Raw genomic sequence first — 18,629 nt, 5'->3', positions numbered from 1 at the left:
TAAAATATGTTTACACCTATGCAGTACCTTTAGCAGTAATAATAATAATAATAATAATAATAAACCTCTACTTTAGTAAAGAAAACAATTATTTCAGGTGTGTTGTAATAAAAACAACTAGTGTCCACTGATTAAATGCAGTTTTTCTGCATTGTGAAGAGGGGAAACCCTCAGATATTCACACAGTTTTGTGATGAATGACAGGTTGTTTCTTCATGCAAAATAGATTTGCGGTTTAAAATTCAATTAAGCTGCTTTATTTTAGGGGTTTAGTGAAGGCGGGTAAAAAATGTTTACCCTTAGGACAAGGGGAGTATACACAAGGTGTTAAAATGAACTGTAAATACTCAACTAATCTCCCCTCCAGCTCTCCACCTACGGGACTACGAGGACATCATCCCAGTGGTTGAGATCTACTCCCTGCTGGCCATCTGCTCGTCAGCCAACCGGGCTTTCAGTACGTGTTCCAGAGCTTTCATCAAGCTGGAGTCCCTGGAGAGCCTGAGCCTTGAGCAGAGACAGCTCTACGAAGACCTGGCTCTGGAGATCTTCACCAAACACAGCCCCAAGAACAACCACATGTCTGGACTGGACAACGCTCCTGAGGGGTGAGGGCCATGACCACTGCATTACAGGCCAGGGTTCAAATAGGATATATATTTAACTTCTTATGGATCAAATCCCTTTAGCGGGATCGATTTGACAACATGAAATCACACATGCAATACACCAAATTAAAGCTACACTTGTTGTTATTCCAGCCGCAGTGTCAGATTTCTAAAAGGCTTTACGGCGAAAGCAAACCCTGCTATTATCTGAGGACAGCACCCCATCAAACAAACACAGACAATCATAATTCAACCCGCCAGCCGCGACACAAAACTCAGAAATAAAGATATAATTCACGCCTTACCTTTGACGAGCTTCTTCTGTTGGCACTCCAATATGTCCCATAAACATAACAAATGGTCCTTTTGTTTGATTAATTCCATCGTTATATATCCGTACTTCTACACCTGCATTGCTTGCTGTTTGGGGTTTTAGGCTGGGTTTCTGTACAGCACTTTGAGATATCAGCTGATGTACAAAGGGCTATATAAATAAATTTGATTTGATTTGATATCCAAAATGTCAATTTATTTGGCGCGTTTGATCCAGAAAAACACTGGTTCCAACTCACACTACATGACTACAAAATATCTCATAAGTTACCTGTAATCCTTGTCCAAACATTCCAAACAACTTTTGTAATACAACTTTAGGTATTTTGTAACGTAAATAATCGATACAATTTAAGATGGGATAAACAGCGTTCAATACCGGACGAAAACAAAGAGGTCGTGCGCACCAAATCATTAGAGTGCATCTGGGGTGACAGGAAAATAACAGGGCTACTTCTTCATTTCTCTAAAGGAAAACATCAACCGATTTCTAAAGACCATAGCTTCCATCTAGTGGTGGAGTTCTAGTAGTAGTTTACTTTGGGCACACTTTTCATCCGGATATGAAAATAGTGCCCCCAAGCCATAATTAATGAATATTTTAGCTGTGCTTGATTGAGCTTGCCTGCCGGCTGGCTTAATGGGTGAGAGCTAAACCCTGTCCATCTTGAACCCTGGTCTGGACTGCTAAACCCTGTCCATCTTGAACATAGATCTGGACTGCTAAACCCTGTCCATCTTGAACATAGATCTGGACTGCTAAACCCTGTCCATTTTGAACCCCGGTCTGGACTGCTAAACCCTGTCCATCTTGAACCCTGGTCTGGACTGCTAAACCCTGTCCATCTTGAACCCTGGTCTGGACTGCTAAACCCTGTCCATCTTGAACATAGATCTGGACTGCTAAACCCTGTCCATCTTGTACCCTGGTCTGGACTGCTAAACCCTGTCCTTCTTGTACCCTGGTCTGGACTGCTGAACCCTGGCCTGGACTGCTAAACCCTGTCCTTCTTGTACCCTGGTCTGGATTGCTAAACCTTGTCCTTGAACCCAGGTCTGGATTGCTAAACCTTGTCCATCCTGTACCCTGGCCTGTTAAACCCTGTCCTTCTTGTACCCTGGTCTGGATTGCTAAACCTTGTCCATCTTGTACCCTTGTCTGGACTGCTAAACCCTGTCCGTCTTGTACCCTGGTCTGGACTGCTAAACCCTGTCCGTCTTGTACCCTGGTCTGGACTGCGAAACCCTGTCCATCTTGTACCCTGGTCTGGACTGTGGTACCCTGGTCTGGACTGCTAAACCCTGTCCATCTTGTACCCTGGTCTGGACTGCTGAACCCTAGTCTGGACTGCTAAACCCTGTCCATTTTGTACCCTGGTCTGGACTGCTAAACTCTGTCCATCTTGTACCCTGGTCTGGACTGCTGTACCCTGTCCATTTTGTACCCTGGTCTGGACTGCTGTACCCTGTCCATTTTGTACCCTGGTCTGGACTGCTAAAACCTGTCCATTTTGTACCCTGGTCTGGACTGCTAAACCCTGTCCATTTTGTACCCTGGTCTGGACTGCTAAACCCTGTCCATTTTGTACCCTGGTCTGGACTGCTAAACTTTGTCCATTTTGTACCCTGGTCTGGACTGCTAAACTCTGTCCATCTTGTACCCTGGTCTGGACTGCTGTACCCTGGTCTGGACTGCTGTACCCTGTCCATCTTGTACCCTGGTCTGGACTGCTAAACTCTGTCCATCTTGTACCCTGGTCTGGACTGCTGTACCCTGGTCTGGACTGCTAACCCTGTCCTTCTTGTACCCTGGTCTGGACTGCTAAACCCTCCTCCTTGAACATAGAGCTGGACTGTTGTACCTCTGATAGCTACAGTTACACTCTCTTTTTCTCTCTCTCTCTCTTTCCTTTTCTCTCTTTCTCTCTTTTGCTTTCTCTCCTTTCTCTCTCTCTCTCTCTCTGCTGATCATCGGGGATTACTAATATACATTGTGGTCATTTCCCCTTCTTGGAGAAAGCCCTGCGCGGTTCCAACCGTGTCTTGTGTAATTGCTCTGTCCAAGTAATATAACAGGACTATGGCTGTCTCATTGTAGTACTTACTTAGTTAAATGGTAATTACCTGATCATTCTACACTTTAGGTTTATTTTGAGCTTCAGTGACACAAGCATCCCTGGGTAACAATTGGTACTATGTAGATACTGATTGAGTTGAAGCCTTTCAGGTAAGTACCAGATAGTATTTATTGTTGCCACATAGTGTCTTAGTTAGTACTATATACATACCAGGAAGGTACCAGCTTTAACCGGTCAAACAGGGTATTAGCAAAACGTACACTGTTCCACATGACAGGCCTGTAGTTAGTAAAGCTTAATCTTCTCCAACCATCATTCTGCTCTCTTCCAGGGCTGAGGGGAAGCTGCCCACCTGCATCGTGACCGGCTGGACAATCTCAGAGTACCAGTTCTGGATGTGCAGCGTGTGTAAGCACTGTGCACTGGAAAACGAGATTGGCAGCCACAACTTCTGCCCTCTGTGCCACAGCTCGCTGGCATAAAGTCCAAGATCTTTAAGTCAATCAGTACTGCAAACTTTTGAGTTTCCAAGGATAAGCCCCAAGAACAGGGCAGGTACGACGCATACATTGGCTCACACTACACTCAGGCTAAATAAATACGGTGCCTTCAGAATTAATTTATAGCCCTTGATTTATTCCACATTTTGTTGTTACAGCCTGAATTCAAAATGGATTTAAAAAAAATCTCACCCATCTACACACAATACCCCATAATGACGAAGTGAAAACTGGTTTTTAGAAATGTTTGCTAATTTATTGAAAATGAAAAACAGAAATATCTAATTTTACATAAGTATTTACACCCCTGAGTCAATACTTTGTAGAATCACCTTTGGCAGTGATTAAAGCTGTGAGTCTTTCTGGGTAAGTCTCTAAGAGCTTTCCACATCGGTACTGTGCAACATCTGGCCATTTTTTTATTTATTCTTCAAGCTCTGTCAAATTGGTTGTTGATCATTGCTAGACAACCATTTTCAGGTCTTGCCATAGATTTTCAAGTAGATTGAAGTCAAAACTGTACCCCGGGCCACTCAGGAACATTCAGTGTCTTCTTGGTGAGCAACTCTCGTGTAAATTTGGCCTTGTGTTTTAGGTTATCGTCCTGCTGAAAGATTCATTAATTTCCCAGTGTCTGGTGGAAAGCAGACTGAACCAGGTTTTCATCTAGGATTTTGCCTGTGCTTAGCTCCAATTTTTTTTTTTTATCCTGAAAAACTCCCCAGTCCTTATCGATGACAAGCATACCCATAACATGATGCAACCAGCACTATGCTTGAAAATATGAAGAGTGGAACTCAAGTAATGTGCTGTATTGGATTTGTCCCGAACATAACGCTTTGTATACAGTACAAAAAGTGAATTGCTTTGCCACATGTTTTGCAGTATTACTGTAGTGCCTTGTTGCAAACAGGATGCATGTTTTAGAATATTTTCCTTCTTTTCACTCGGTCAATTAGGTTAGTATTGTGGAGTAACTACAATGTTATTGATCCATCCTTTTCTCCTATCACAGTCAATAAACTAACTGTTTTAAAGTCTCCATTGAACTTATGGTGAAATCCTTGAGCAGTTTCCTAGCTGTCCGTCAACTGTATCTTTGTAGTGACTGGGTGTATTGATACACCATCCAAAGTGTAATTCATAACTTCACCATGGTGAAAGGGATATTCAATGTCTGCTTTTTGATTTTAAACCATCTACCAATAGGTGTCCTTCTTTGCGAGGCATTGGAAAACATCCCTTGGTCTCTGGTCTTTGTGGTTTGAAATTCCCTGCTCGACTGAGGGATCTTACAAATAATTGTATGCGTGGGGTACAGAGATGAGGTAGTCATTCAAAAGTCATGTTAAACACTATTATTGCACCCAGAGTAAGTCCATGCATCTTATTATGTGACTTGTTAAGCAAAGTTTTCCTCCTGAAATGATTTAGGCTTGCCATAACAAGGGGGTGAATACTTATTGACTCGAGACAGCTGTTCATTTTTTTTTTATTGATTTGTAAACATTTCGAAAACACAATTCCGCTTTGACATGATGGGGTATTTTGTGTAGGCCAGTTACCCAGAAAATCTTAGTTTAATCCATTTACAATTCAATCTGTTACACAACTAAACGTGGGAAAGTCAAGGGGTGTGAATACTTCCTGAAGGCACTGTAATTCCGCTTTGACATGATGGGGTATTTTGTGTAGGCCAGTTACCAAAAAAATCTTAGTTTAATCCATTTACAATTCAATCTGTTACACAACTAAACGTGGGAAAGTCAAGGGGTGTGAATACTTCCTGAAGGCACTGTAATTCCGCTTTGACATGATGGGGTATTTTGTGTAGGCCAGTTACCAAAAAAATCTTAGTTTAATCCATTTACAATTCAATCTGTTACACAACTAAACGTGGGAAAGTCAAGGGGTGTGAATACTTCCTGAAGGCACTGTAATTCCGTCCTTATTGCAGTGTATTGGAGATCTGTGAATCTGACAGATCCATGTCAGCCAGTCCAGTAGTCAGTACTTCATTTGTTTTGCATAACAAATGTATTGATTATGGATTGGCATGGGGTGTCAACATGATGGAGCTCTGTCTATTAGATGAAATACTTCGAATAGTAGCCTGATACAGAACTCAAAATGTTATTATATTCATCCATTTATTTAAACTTGTTTTCCATTTATCTAGCACTAAGGTTTCCAGGGTGTTTTTTATGTTCATGTGGTTTGCTACATTTGTTTGTTGACAGTACACATCACACATCTATTTTTTTTATTACTCTTATTAAGCAGTGATGTTCTCTTCATTTTAAAGATTTTAAAGACTAAAATGTTTTTGTGACATGTCGACGCATACACATTTTGTGCAACTGGTTTCATAAAACTGTTACTCTTAATTTTTACTGAACAAAATATTGAAAAGGGACCAATTTTAGTATATTGTCTTTACATAATTACATGGAATGTCATTTTTATATTGATAAAAATGTATATTAAATGAAATAACATATGAGTCTCTTTGTTGCATGTTTTATTTGTTCCACTTTTATTTGTTAATTGGAAAGAGGTTTATACTGGACTTACCAGGAGACTTTGAAATCCACCTTTACCTGCTGGTAGAGCACTTATGCTAATCAGAGAGATTGTCTTAATGTCAATGATATTAACCACCAATGTTGAAGGAATTTCATCTCCCGGAATGAGCTTGGTCTGAGTTTGCCAAACTTTCTTATAAACTCTGTCTAGGGTGGCAGGTAGCCTAGTGGTTACAGCATTGGACCAGTAACCAAAAGGTTGCTGGATCGAATCCCCGAGCTGACAAGGTAAAAAAATCTGTTGTTCTTCCCATGAACAAAGCAGTGAACAAAGCAGTTGTCATTGTAAATAAGAATTTGTTCTTAACTGACTTAAATAGACATTTGGTCATGTAATTAATGTCAACAAGCACGCAATGGAAAATGATTGTTTCATACAGGTACTCCCTCCCTGTTTTCTTTTGTTTGTTGCCTTGGAAACACAGCCAACTTCAAATCAGGTTGATCAAGGTCAGGCTGGCAACAGGAGTGGGATGTTTTGCTTGTGTACAGTCTATTTCTGCCATCTATGGTCCACAATTGGTATCACACAGAGAGCAATAGATAACAAAAACATTTAAGCAGGAGAAAGGGGGATATCTAGTCAGTTGTCCAACTGAATGTAATTCAACTGAAATGTGTCTTCTGCATTTAACCCAACCCCTCTGAATCAGAGAGGTGCGGGGGGCTGCCTTAATCGACATCCACGTCTTCGGTGCTCGGGGAACAGCCTATATTTGAAGTGTATATCCACTAATGTAGAAGACTAGGTCAAATCATTTTAATTGTTGAGTCCATTTTCCTCCAGGTCTCAAAAAGCAGAAATCAGTCACGAGAGTATTTCTGGAGAGAGATGTGCTTTTTCTTTATCCTACTGGGTGAGGAAAACATGAAATGCATAAAATATGGTTGATTGGTATTTGATTGTGTGGGTAAATTAGATTTATTATTTACATGGGTAAAAATATGACCAGGGTTATTCAATTCCACAGAACAGAGACCACACAAAAAGCTAGAATCAAAAATGATTGCCCCATGCAGCACAAGAAGATCTGGAATATCAAGGAAGTTAAACATAACATTATGACACAGACAATAATACTTTTAAAAGTGAAAAACATACATTTACAGTACCAGTCATTGCGGATCAGATCGGCACAACGGTCAGGAGGAATTTTGGATCATTCCTCTTTACAAACTGTTTCAGTTCAGCAATATTCTTGTGATGTCTGGTGTGAACCGCTTTCTTGAGGTCAAGCCACAGCATCTCAATTGCGTTGAGGTCAGGACTCTGACTGAGCCACTCCAGAAGGCGTATTTTCTTCTGTTGAAGCTATTCTGTTGTTGATTTACTTCGGTGTTATGGGTCGTTGTCCTGTTGCATCACCCAACTTCTGTTGAGCTTCAATTGGCGGACAGATAGTCTTAAATTCCCCTGCAAAATGTCTTGATAAACTTGGAAATTAATTTGTCCAGGTCCTGAGCCAGCAAAGCAGCTCCAAACTACGATGTTCCCTCCACCATATTTTACAGTTGGGATGAGGTTTTGATGTTGGTGTGCTGTGCCTTTTTTTCTCCACATGCAGAGTTGTGTGTTCCTTCCAAACAACTCAACTTTAGTTTCATCTGTTCACAGAATATTTTGCCAGTAGCGCTGTGGAACATCCAGATGCTCTTTTGCGAACTTCAGAAGTGCAGCAATGTTATTTTTTGGGACAGCAGTGGCTTCTTCCGTGGTATCCTCCCATGAACACCATTCATGTTTAGTGCTTTACGCATCGTAGACTCATCAACAGAGATGTTAGCATGTTCCAGAGATTTCTGTAAGTCTTTAGCTGACACTAGGATTCTTAACCTCATTGTAACCCTTTCCAGCTTTATACAAGTCAACAATTCTTAATCTTAGGTCTTCTGAGATCTTTTTTGGTCGAGGCATGGTTCACATCAGGCAATGCTTCTTGTGAATAGCAAACTCAAATTTTGTGAGTTTTTTTTAATAGGGCATGGCAGCTCTAACCAACATCTCCAATCGCATCTCAATGATTGTACTCTAGGTTAGAAGTCATTAGCTTAGGGTTTCACATACTTTTTCCAACCTACACTGTGAATGTTTAAATGATGTATTCAATATAGACAAGAAAAATACAATAATTTGTGTTATTAGTTTAAGCACACTGTGTTTGTCTGTTGTTGTGACTTAGATGTAGATCAGATCTAACTTTATGACCAATTTATGCAGAAATCCAGATAATTCCAAAGCATTCACATACTTTTTCTTGCCACTGTTAATAGGATTCAAGTCAGCACAGCATCCCCACACTGTCACCTCCTCCTCCAAGCTTCACGGTGGGAACCACACATGCGGAGATCATCCGTCCACCTACTCTGCGTCTCACAAAGACACAGCAGTTGGAAACAAAAATCTCAAATTTGGACTCATTAGACCAAAAGGACAGATTTCCACCGGTCTAATGTCCATTGCTCGTGTTTATTGGCCCAATCAAGTCTCTTATTATTATTGGTGTCCTTTAGTAGTGGTTTCTTTGCAGCAATTCAACCATGATTCACACAGTCTCCTCCGAACAGTTAATGTTGAGATGTGTTTGTTACTTGAACTCTGAAACATTTATTTGGGCTACAATCTGAGGTACAGTTAACTCTGATTAACTTATCCTCTGCAGATTAGGTAACTCTGGGTCTTTCTTTCCTGTGATGGTCCTCATGAGAGTCAGTTTCAATAGCACTCAATTGTTTTTGCGACTGCACTTGAAGAAACTTTCAAAGTTCTTGACATTTTCTGGATTGACTGACCTTCATGTCTTAAAGTAATGATGGCCTGTCGTTTCTCTCTGCTTATATGAGCTGTTCTTGTCAGAGTATGGACTTGGTATTTTACCAAATAGTGCTATCTTCTGAATACCACCCCTACCTTGTCACAACACAACTGATTGGCTCAATCGCATTAAGGAAAAAAAAATCCACAAATTAACTTTTAACAAGGCAAACCTGTTAATTGAAATGCATTCCAGGTGACTACCTCATGAAGCTGGTTGAGAGTATGCTGTCATCAGGGCAAAGGGTGGCTACTTTAAAGAAACTCAAATCTAAAATATATTTAGATGTGTTTAACACTTTTTGGTTACTACATGATTCCTTGCGTGTTATTTCATAGTTTTCATGTCTTCACTATTATTCTACAATGTAGAAAATAGTACAAATAAAGAAAAACCCTTGATTCAGTAGGTGTGTCCAAACTTTTGGTGCTGTACGTTAGGCTGACCTGCTTAAGTTTCAAATGTCTTTTGGAAGGTATGTTTTCACAATATAATTTCCTTTCTGTAGTTTTTCAACAGTATTTGGATGAATTGTTTTCATTAACCTCTTGCTCAGCCTTAAAATAAAATGTCCAGTGTTTTTCTTTATGAAATATGACCTGTAATAATTACAATAAGTTAAATAGTTTTGTAATTAAGTATTTTAAAAAAGCAGCTTTTTCTGTGTTTGAATGGTGTGGGCGTATATCAGCCAATTAATGTATTCAACTAAATAGCTGATTGGCCAGCTCAGCCAATGATACAACGTTATGTCAAATGATATGAGGACATACTCTAGCTAGCATTTTTTTTTAAGTCTGAGATACAAATTTGAAGTGTGTTTTGTCTTCAATTTATGCTTTGGCAATAAATACGAGTATAGGATGTCAACATCATCATTTGGGTGGGAGTCAACAGAATATGAACTTTTAAACGTGAGATCTTCACTGGACAATTACTTTAAGTGCTTCTTTTGCATGCTGAGAAAATGGACACCGTCTCTCCTTATAAACAATCCTGTTATTGTGTGGTATGGTTGTAGTGTTGTGGTATTATTATTACAGTCGATGGGGAGATGATGCACCTGTTAAAACAACCATCGCTTGTGGATACCAGAGTCTTTTTGTTGACTGTAGAAGGCTCTGGTAGATACCATTGCATGTCCCATGTTAAACCTATAGATGGAGATAGAGGCTAATTTTATGGAAGCTGCCTTCTCTAGAGGACAATACACTAACCGCTCTTGCACTGCCCTCCACTCCTACTCTCTGTATTATCAAGGACCAAGGTCATAAAATGTTTTCAACAGACCAGATGATGATGTTAGCAAATAGGAAAATAACAAACCTGCTGCCTGCCACATGCTTTGGTAAACAGCTGAGGGACAGTGCAAGAAAAAATGTAACCGCTCAAATTTATAGACATAGTTTTGAAAGCAAAGGCTGGCCATCCATGAGATCAAACCTATAGTTTCAACCATGTTTTGAAGCTATACAGTGTTTGTTTACACCCCAAGCGTTGTCATGGTTTTTGTTGCAGAGCTGTGGAGCATCTCGCAGCATGATAAAAACGCGTCGTGCAGCAGCACATATCTGTCGAACATGCGATGATGTCCCTGGGGGGAAATTGTTCATTTGTTTGCAGTAATTTCTTTGCTATTGTAATATCATCAAATGGATGTGGCTGTTTCACCATTAAGAACTCCAGCTTTAATTAACCTCTACAGGATCGGTGCCCCCCCCCCACCGGGACGGTTGAGCTAATGTAGGCTAATGTGATTAGCATGAGGTTGTAAGAAACAAAAAGAAAATCCCTGGACAGAAAGCTTAAATTCTTGTTAATCTAACTGCACTGTCCAATTTACATTAGCTATTACAGTGAAAGGTTACCATGCTATTTTTTTGAGGCGAGTGCACAATTATGAACTTGAAAATGTATGAATAAACCAATTAGGCACATTCGGGCAGTCTTGATAGAACATTTGAACAGATATGCAATGGTTCATTGGATCAGTCAAACTTTGCACATATACAGCTGCCATCTAGTGGCCAAAGCCTAAATTGAGCCAGGGCTGGAATAATACATTATGGCCTTTCTCTTGCATTTCAAAGATGGTACAAAAAAATAATACAAAATGTTTTTCCTTTTATTATCTCTTTATCAGATCTGATGTGTTATTTTCTCCTACATTTTCTCCTTTTGTGGTGAAAAATGTATTCTGATTGGCTGGGCCTGACTTCCCTGTGGGTGAGCCTATGTCCTCCAAGGCCCACCCATGTATGAGCCCCTGAAAATTCACATTTTCACAAACTTCAATGTGTTTCCTTTCAAATTGTATCAAGAGTATACATATCCTTTTTTTTTATATATATATATATATATATTTTTTGATTGTTTTTATTTCACCATTATTTAACCAGGTAGGCCAGTTGAGAACAAGTTCTCATTTACAACTGTGACCTGGCCAAGATAAAGCCAAGCAGTGCGACACAAACAACAACATAGTTACACATGGAATAAACAAACATACAGTCAATAATACAATAGAAAAAAAGAAAGTCTATATACAGTGTGTGCAAATGGCGTGAGGTGGTAAGACAATATATAGGCCATAGTAGCTAAATAATTACAATTAAATGAGCAGATGATGATGTGCAAGTAGAGATACTGGTGTGCAAAAGAGCTTCAGGCTTCAGGTCCTGAGCTACAGGCAGTTAGATTTTGGGTATGTTGTTTTAGGCACATTTTTTTTTAATGGATGGATCCATAAGAGGTTATAAGGCCCATGAGATAGTTTCTACCCACAGGCAGTGTGGATACTAGCTGACTGAAAGTCTGATGATGCATAGGCCTGTTTCACTTTGCTACTTTATTTATCAGCTTGTCCAATCTGTTCTTTACACATGACACACGAACTGGAAACTTGATTCAACCAAAGATACAATTTCTATTGGTTTACTTTTCCCAGTTGACAGTTATCCCCAGTCTTGCCACGGTTAGTGCTGGCTTTGCTGTCAGTAGATTGTGGAACGCCCCCAGATGAGTCTATAATAGGCGATTCACTCATAAACAGAATATATTTATATCTTAATGTTATGATAGAAACATAGGTAGGCTCATGTCATGAGAAATATGTGGAAAATAGGAGGGACTAGTAAGGGAATAGCATTTAATATTATACAGCATAATATTGTCCTACACTATGGTATTGGTCATGTTTTTGGGGTGAATAAGTAGTCGAACATATAAGTAGCCTAAACATGAAAGATTTGTCAATGTCAACTAATAATAAGCCCTCGTGCAAAACGCTTTGTTTATCTTGTTTTTGGAGTTGTAAATTCAGCATTTCTTGCACGTTGCGAGTTTCAAATTGAATTTAAACTGAATATCCTTGAAATGTGAGATCTCACTTCGATTTCTACTCAGTTTATTTGCCGCGTGCGTCGGCTCATGGGACGCAGCGCGCACGCCACTAGAAAATGGACCAGTGAGTGACGCATTGATCCTGCCCTTGGCCACTGAATCACTTAGCTCCTCTTCTAAACGCCCGGAGCATCCCGGCTGAAACAGTGTGATGAGACATGAAAGGAACAGGAGCGCGAGTTGAAGTGCCTTTCAGCAAAATAAGTTTGCCAAAATGTATATATTGCCTCTGGAATAATGCCATTTAATATAAAGACAGGTAGGCTATGTGACTCTTGAGTTTTTGTTGTTTGTGGGGAGTCTATCATTAACTTTCTTAGATAGTGAACTGTGCTCTTGGTTTTATTATAGTTTGTATTGTGTCGTATTAACTTCAGATGCAATTCTTCTGAATATTTCGATTTAGGTACGTTCTTGGTCTGAACTGCTTGTTATACTTTTCTCTCTGCAAGGTAATATGGGTCTGTTATATATTTTTTAAAGATAAAATTAATAAATGAAGAAACTGAAAGAATGTATCTCTTATACTTTTTAAATCTGATTTTTTTTTAAATGTTGGATAACGTGCGTTTATGAAGCACATTGCTTGTAGCATGAATATGGGATATTTGTTTTAAATTATTTTGTTGTTGCACGACATCTCAATTTGGGTTTAAATTAACCCAACACTGTGGAACGTATATCAAGGTATCATTATCATATAAAGAAAACACTGTAATGTAAGCACAATGATAAGGCACAGTACTATACTGAACAAAAGTATAAATGCAACATACAACAATTTCAATGGTTTTACTGAGTTACAGTTCATATAAGGAAATAAGTCACTTTAATTAAATTCATTAAGCCCTAATATATGGATTTCATGACTGGGCAGGGGCGCATACGTGGGTGGGCCTTGGAGGACATAGGCTCACCCACAGGGGAGTCAGGCCCAGCCAATCAGAATACACTTTCCCCCACAGAGAGAAATACTCCTCAGTTTTATCAGCTTTGGTCTCAGATGATCCCGCAGGTGAAGAAGCTGGATATGGGGGTCCTGGGATGGCATGGTTACACGTGGTCTGTGATTGTGAGGCCAGTTGGACGTACTGCCAAATTTTTTAAAACAACTTTGGAGGTGGCTTATGGTAGAGAAATTAACATTAAATTCTCTGGCAACAGCTCTGGTGGACATGTTTTTTGTCAGCATGCCAATTGCATGATCCCTCAAATCTTGAGACATCTGTGGCATTGTGTTGTGTGACAAAACTGCACATTTTAGAGTGGCCTTTTATTGTCCCTAGCACAAGGTGCACCTGTGTAATGATCATGCTGTTTAATCAGTTTCTTGATATGCCACACCTGTCAGGTGGATGAGTTCTATTGGCATAGGAGAAAGGCTCACTAACAGGGATGTAAATACATTTGTACACAACATTTGAGAGAAAAATTCTGAGATCATTAATTTCAGCTCATGAAACATGGGACCAACATGTGTTTACATTTTTGTTCAGTGTATAATTTTTTATAAGACACTATTATTTATGATACAGTACATCAATAGTGTACTATTTGTTTGGTGAGTTTCAGAACCAAACTCTATTGTGTAACAAGAATTAATTCACACAATGTATGAAATGACGGGGCCTTCTTCTAAAAGTGTGCAAATAATGTTTTCTTGATCTCACGGTTTGAAACAGAGATAGTATAGTAATGCTGTGATTCGTGTCGGTTAGTGACGTCTACATCCTGTTTCCTTGTGTAGGTGATGGATCCTCAGCTGGGAAGTGACCTGAGCCAGCATTGAGCAGTGACCTCCTCTCCCTTCTTGTAAAGGCACCACCCATGCCACAGTTCCACCATGCAGTACGGCCAGATCCTTCACAGGTGTGGCCCGGACGATAGCTTCCTCAACCTGAACGTGGGTGGTTTTAAGCAGCGCGTGGAGCGCAGCATCCTGCAGCGCTTCCCCAGGACCCGCCTGGGACGCCTGCTGTACTGCGTCTCCGAGGAGGCCATCCTGGAGCTCTGCGACGACTTCAGCCCCACCGACAGGGAATACTACTTTGACCGCAACCCGTGCTTCTTCCGCAATGTCCTCAACTTCTACCACACGGGCAAGATCCACCTGATGGAGGAGCTGTGCGTCTTCTCCTTCAGCCAGGAGATTGAGTACTGGGGCATCAAGGAGCTCCACCTGGACTCCTGCTGCAGCAACAAGTTTCAGGAGCAGAGACAGTTTGCAGAGGACAAGAACTGGGACCGGAGGAGCGGTGAGCAGCAGCAGTTTGGGAGCATTGATTCGTCCATGGAGGAGCTCTCAACTATGGACAAGGACCTGGAAAAGTTCGAGGGTACCTGGTGCTCGGAGGTCCGCAAGAACATCTGGCTGCATCTGGAGGACCCAGGCTACTCATGTTTGGCCAAGGGGATCGCCGTGGCTTCGCTGGCTGTGGTGCTAACCTCCATCGTGGCCATGTGCGTCCACAGCATGCCCGAGTTCCACCAGGTAGACCTCAACGACAAGGAGATTGAAGACCCGGTGCTGGCCATTTTCGAGGCTGTGTGCGTCATCTGCTTCTCTGTGGAGTTCCTGGTGCGGCTGGCAGTGGCGCCGTGCGCCCGTAATTTCATGAGCAACGCTCTCAACATCATTGACTTTGTTTCCATCGTTCCCTTCTACGCCACTCTGGCCTTTGAGACAGTGGACGAGGAGAACGAGGAACTGGAGAACGTGGGCAAGGTGGTTCAGATCCTGCGACTGATGCGAATCTTCCGCATCCTCAAGCTGGCGCGTCACTCGGTGGGACTACGCTCACTGGGTGCCACGCTAAGGCACAGCTACCACGAGGTGGGCCTCCTGATTCTCTTTCTCTCTGTGGGTATCTCCATTTTCTCGGCGCTCATCTACTTTGTGGAGAAGGAGTCAGAAGAGTCGGACATAACGACCATCCCTGTAGGCTGGTGGTGGGCCACTATTAGCATGACGACAGTGGGCTACGGCGACACCTGCCCGGTGACGGTTGTAGGGAAGCTGGTGGCCACCATATGCATCGTCTGTGGGATACTAGTGGTGGCACTGCCCATCACCATTATCTTCAACAAATTCTCCATGTACTACCAGAGGCAAAAGGCCATGGATGCCAATCAGAGCAATAACGAGACCGACCAATGCAATAATAACGATATTAAAATCCCCGACCCCAGTCTAACATACTTTAACGTCGGCAACCAGTACACCTTAAAGATGAACTCATTCATCACCAATATCTCTGTCAGGAGCAGCGTCGGCAGTGATGAGGACACGGACGCATCGAGCATCCAGGGTGGAGAGACGACTTGTATCCTGAGGGACACCTGAGAGCTTAATTTACTTGACTTAAACCTTTTTTACTCATTGAGGAGCATACTGTAGGTCATCCACAAATGATCTTATTATTTTTTTGTTCATTCCATGAGTAGTTCCATCTCTGCATTACAGATCTTCTCCAGGTGTTCCTTAGTCTCCCACGATTTCCTTTGCCTTGTGGGTTCCATGTCGGGGACTGGAACAGTGGATGCTGTCTTTCTTACAGTGTGGCCACAGTTGAGAGCAGGGAGGTGAAATAGGGCCACCCTGTTTTCACCCGAGGCTTCTTAAAATACGCTGGACATGGCAATAAGCACTTTATGGTTCTCAGGGTGAAAGTGAGCTGTATCTCTCCACGCTCTCCTCCTTAGAGACTATGATCCATTAGGCCTAAGAATTGTCCTGTTTTTCATCCATGACTTGAGAACATATTTTGATGTTGAGCCGTTTCTGTTAACATGTTTTTTTTTAATCAATGTTTTTTTTTCTTCCGTCCAATCATATGGAACGAAACAGACATTGTTTGAAACAACCCACTGGGCACACCACGTAATTTCAACATGGATAATTAGGTAATATTTGGTTGAGACGTTGATCAATGAAATTACAAGCTATATTCACCCACTCAAAAAAACATGTGTTGCATTTCCAATGTGTGTTAGCACTATGCTTTTAACCATCTAAATTCACAACCACTGTATGGTTTTTCATTTATTTTTCACCCAAATGTTTTATCTCTGCGCTTTCAACCATTTAAAAGCACAGCAAAGTTAAAATGAGAAGACAATGTCAGATATTTTGTTTATTTAAACATCAGATTATTGTGTTATCACTGTGCTTCGTCTAATAGCAGAACCAAACAACCTGGATTGCAGTTGAGATTACAATAAAAGTACATAGTGCAAGTGATCAATGCCGTTTGAGATTCTGACAGATTATTACAGCAATGTGAAGATCTCCACTGACCTGCGACGACCCTTGCATGCTGTCTTGAACATGCACACTTTATATGATCACATAAGAAGACATTTATAGTTACAGTAACCTCAAAATGGGGCCATGGATGTGTTACTCATTTTAAGGATGAATGTTACATTAGTTTGTAAAAAAAGCCTTAATTTGAGGCTATTTGCTGTTTTACAAAATAAATATTAAATTGTGTTTGGTTGACAACGCAAACAAATATCAACATTTGAAGGACATGTATCTCAAATCAAATCCAATATTATTTGTCACATGCGCCAAATACAACAGGTGAAATGCCTTTCACCTTACAGTGAAATGCTTACTTACAAGTCCTTAACCAACAATGCAATTTTAAGAAAAATAAGTGTTTAGTAAAAAAGAATCCACTGCTGATGGCTCTATTTGAGCTACTGGTTTAGTCTGGCTTTAATTCCAGGTTGTTAGTCTGGCTTTAATTCCAGTTTGTTAGTCTGGCTTTCATTCCAGTTTGTTAGTCTGGCTGTCATTCCAGTTTGTTAGTCTGGCTTTCATTCCAGTTTGTTAGTCTGGCTTTCATTCCAGTTTGTTAGTCTGGCTTTCATTCCAGTTTGTTAGTCTGGCTTTCATTCCAGTTTGTTAGTCTGGCTTTCATTCCAGTTTGTTAGTCTGGCTTTCATTCCAGTTTGTTAGTCTGGCTTTAATTCCAGTTTGTTAGTCTGGCTTTAATTCCAGTTTGTTAGTCTGGCTTTCATTGCAGTTTGTTAGTCTGGCTTTAATTCCAGTTTGTTAGTCTGGCTTTCATTCCAGTTTGTTAGTCTGGCTTTCATTCCAGTTTGTTAGTCTGGCTTTCATTCCAGTTTGTTAGTCTGGCTTTCATTCCAGTTTGTTAGTCTGGCTTTCATTCCAGTTTGTTAGTCTGGCTTTCATTCCAGTTTGTTAGTCTGGCTTTCATTACAGTTTGTTAGTCTGGCTTTAATTCCAGTTTGTTAGTCTGGCTTTCATTCCAGTTTGTTAGTCTGGCTTTCATTCCAGTTTGTTAGTCTGGCTTTCATTCCAGTTTGTTAGTCTGGCTTTAATTCCAGTTTGTTAGTCTGGCTTTAATTCCAGTTTGTTAGTCTGGCTTTCATTCCAGTTTGTTAGTCTGACTTTAATTCCAGTTTGTTAGTCTGGCTTTCATTACAGTTTGTTAGTCTGGCTTTAATCCCAGTTTGTTAGTCTGGTTTTCATTCCAGTTTGTTAGTCTGGCTTTCATTCCAGTTTGTTAGTCTGGCTTTCATTCCAGTTTGTTAGTCTGACTTTAATTCCAGTTTGTTAGTCTGGCTTTCATTCCAGTTTGTTAGTCTGGCTTTCATTCCAGTTTGTTAGTCTGGCTTTCATTCCAGTTTGTTAGTCTGGCTTTCATTCCAGTTTGTTAGTCTGGCTTTAATTCCAGTTTGTTAGTCTGGCTTTAATTCCAGTTTGTTAGTCTAGCTTTCATTCCAGTTTGTTAGTCTGACTTTCATTACAGTTTGTTAGTCTGGCTTTCATTACAGTTTGTTAGTCTGGCTTTAATTCCAGTTTGTTAGTCTGGCTTTCATTCCAGTTTGTTAGTCTGACTTTAATTCCAGTTTGTTAGTCTGTCTTTAATTCCAGTTTGTTAGTCTGGGTTTAATTCCAGTTTGTCTACAAATGAATAATGGATATGTTGGATTCTTGTCCCCATCTCAACCAAAAATCCAAGTTAAAGAATAGGACTAAATCAAATCAAACTTTAAATACAACTTTGATTTGATTTAATCCTATTCTTTAACTTAGAGTTTTGGTTGAGATGGAGAAGTGAATGTGACATATCAATTATTAAATTTGAGAAAAACTAGAATTAAAGCCAGACTAAGTCAGTGGTACAGATGGAACCATCCAAGCAGAAGATAAATATCCTTGACAACCAAACACAATCCAATATCACTAAATATCATAACACTTGAAATCAACCAGAGCTTGAAACTCTAAGCCTATTGTATTGTCTATTTTTTAGTCACATTTTCTGTTGAATTG

The 18,629-nt window shown here is 40.5% G+C and overlaps 2 protein-coding genes across 3 annotated transcripts in view; both read left to right on the top strand.

Moving 5' to 3' along the window:
* wdr35 (WD repeat domain 35) overlaps positions 1 to 3,772 on the top strand; it is a 40,635-nt gene extending 36,863 nt beyond the window's left edge. For both annotated transcript variants that reach the window (XM_021574840.2, XM_021574839.2), the window contains 2 exons: positions 368 to 608; positions 3,351 to 3,772. In XM_021574840.2, coding sequence (XP_021430515.2) covers positions 368 to 608; positions 3,351 to 3,501 — 392 coding nt within the window. In that variant the 3' untranslated portion in view covers positions 3,502 to 3,772. The remainder of the gene's footprint in view (positions 1 to 367; positions 609 to 3,350) is intronic.
* Positions 3,773 to 12,455: 8,683 nt separating this feature from the next.
* Positions 12,456 to 18,046, top strand: LOC110498220 (potassium voltage-gated channel subfamily S member 3-like). Its single transcript, XM_021574854.2, has 2 exons — positions 12,456 to 12,578; positions 14,067 to 18,046. The coding sequence occupies exon 2, from the start codon at positions 14,163 to 14,165 to the stop codon at positions 15,660 to 15,662; it is 1,500 nt and encodes a 499-aa protein (XP_021430529.2). The 5' UTR covers positions 12,456 to 12,578; positions 14,067 to 14,162; the 3' UTR covers positions 15,663 to 18,046.
* Positions 18,047 to 18,629: the final 583 nt, after the last annotated feature.

The sequence above is a fragment of the Oncorhynchus mykiss genome, chromosome 19 (genome assembly GCF_013265735.2).
Source record: "Oncorhynchus mykiss isolate Arlee chromosome 19, USDA_OmykA_1.1, whole genome shotgun sequence".
In the NCBI taxonomy this organism is placed as follows: Eukaryota; Metazoa; Chordata; class Actinopteri; order Salmoniformes; family Salmonidae; genus Oncorhynchus; species Oncorhynchus mykiss.
The sequence above is the reverse complement of the archived record's forward strand: the minus strand, read 5'-3'. Positions and strand labels throughout refer to the sequence as shown.

What these genes read in the sequence shown, in the direction of transcription:
- LOC110498220 (XM_021574854.2), top strand. Translation starts at nt 14,163, where the DNA reads ATGCAGTACGGCCAGATCCTTCACAGGTGTGGCCCGGACGATAGCTTC.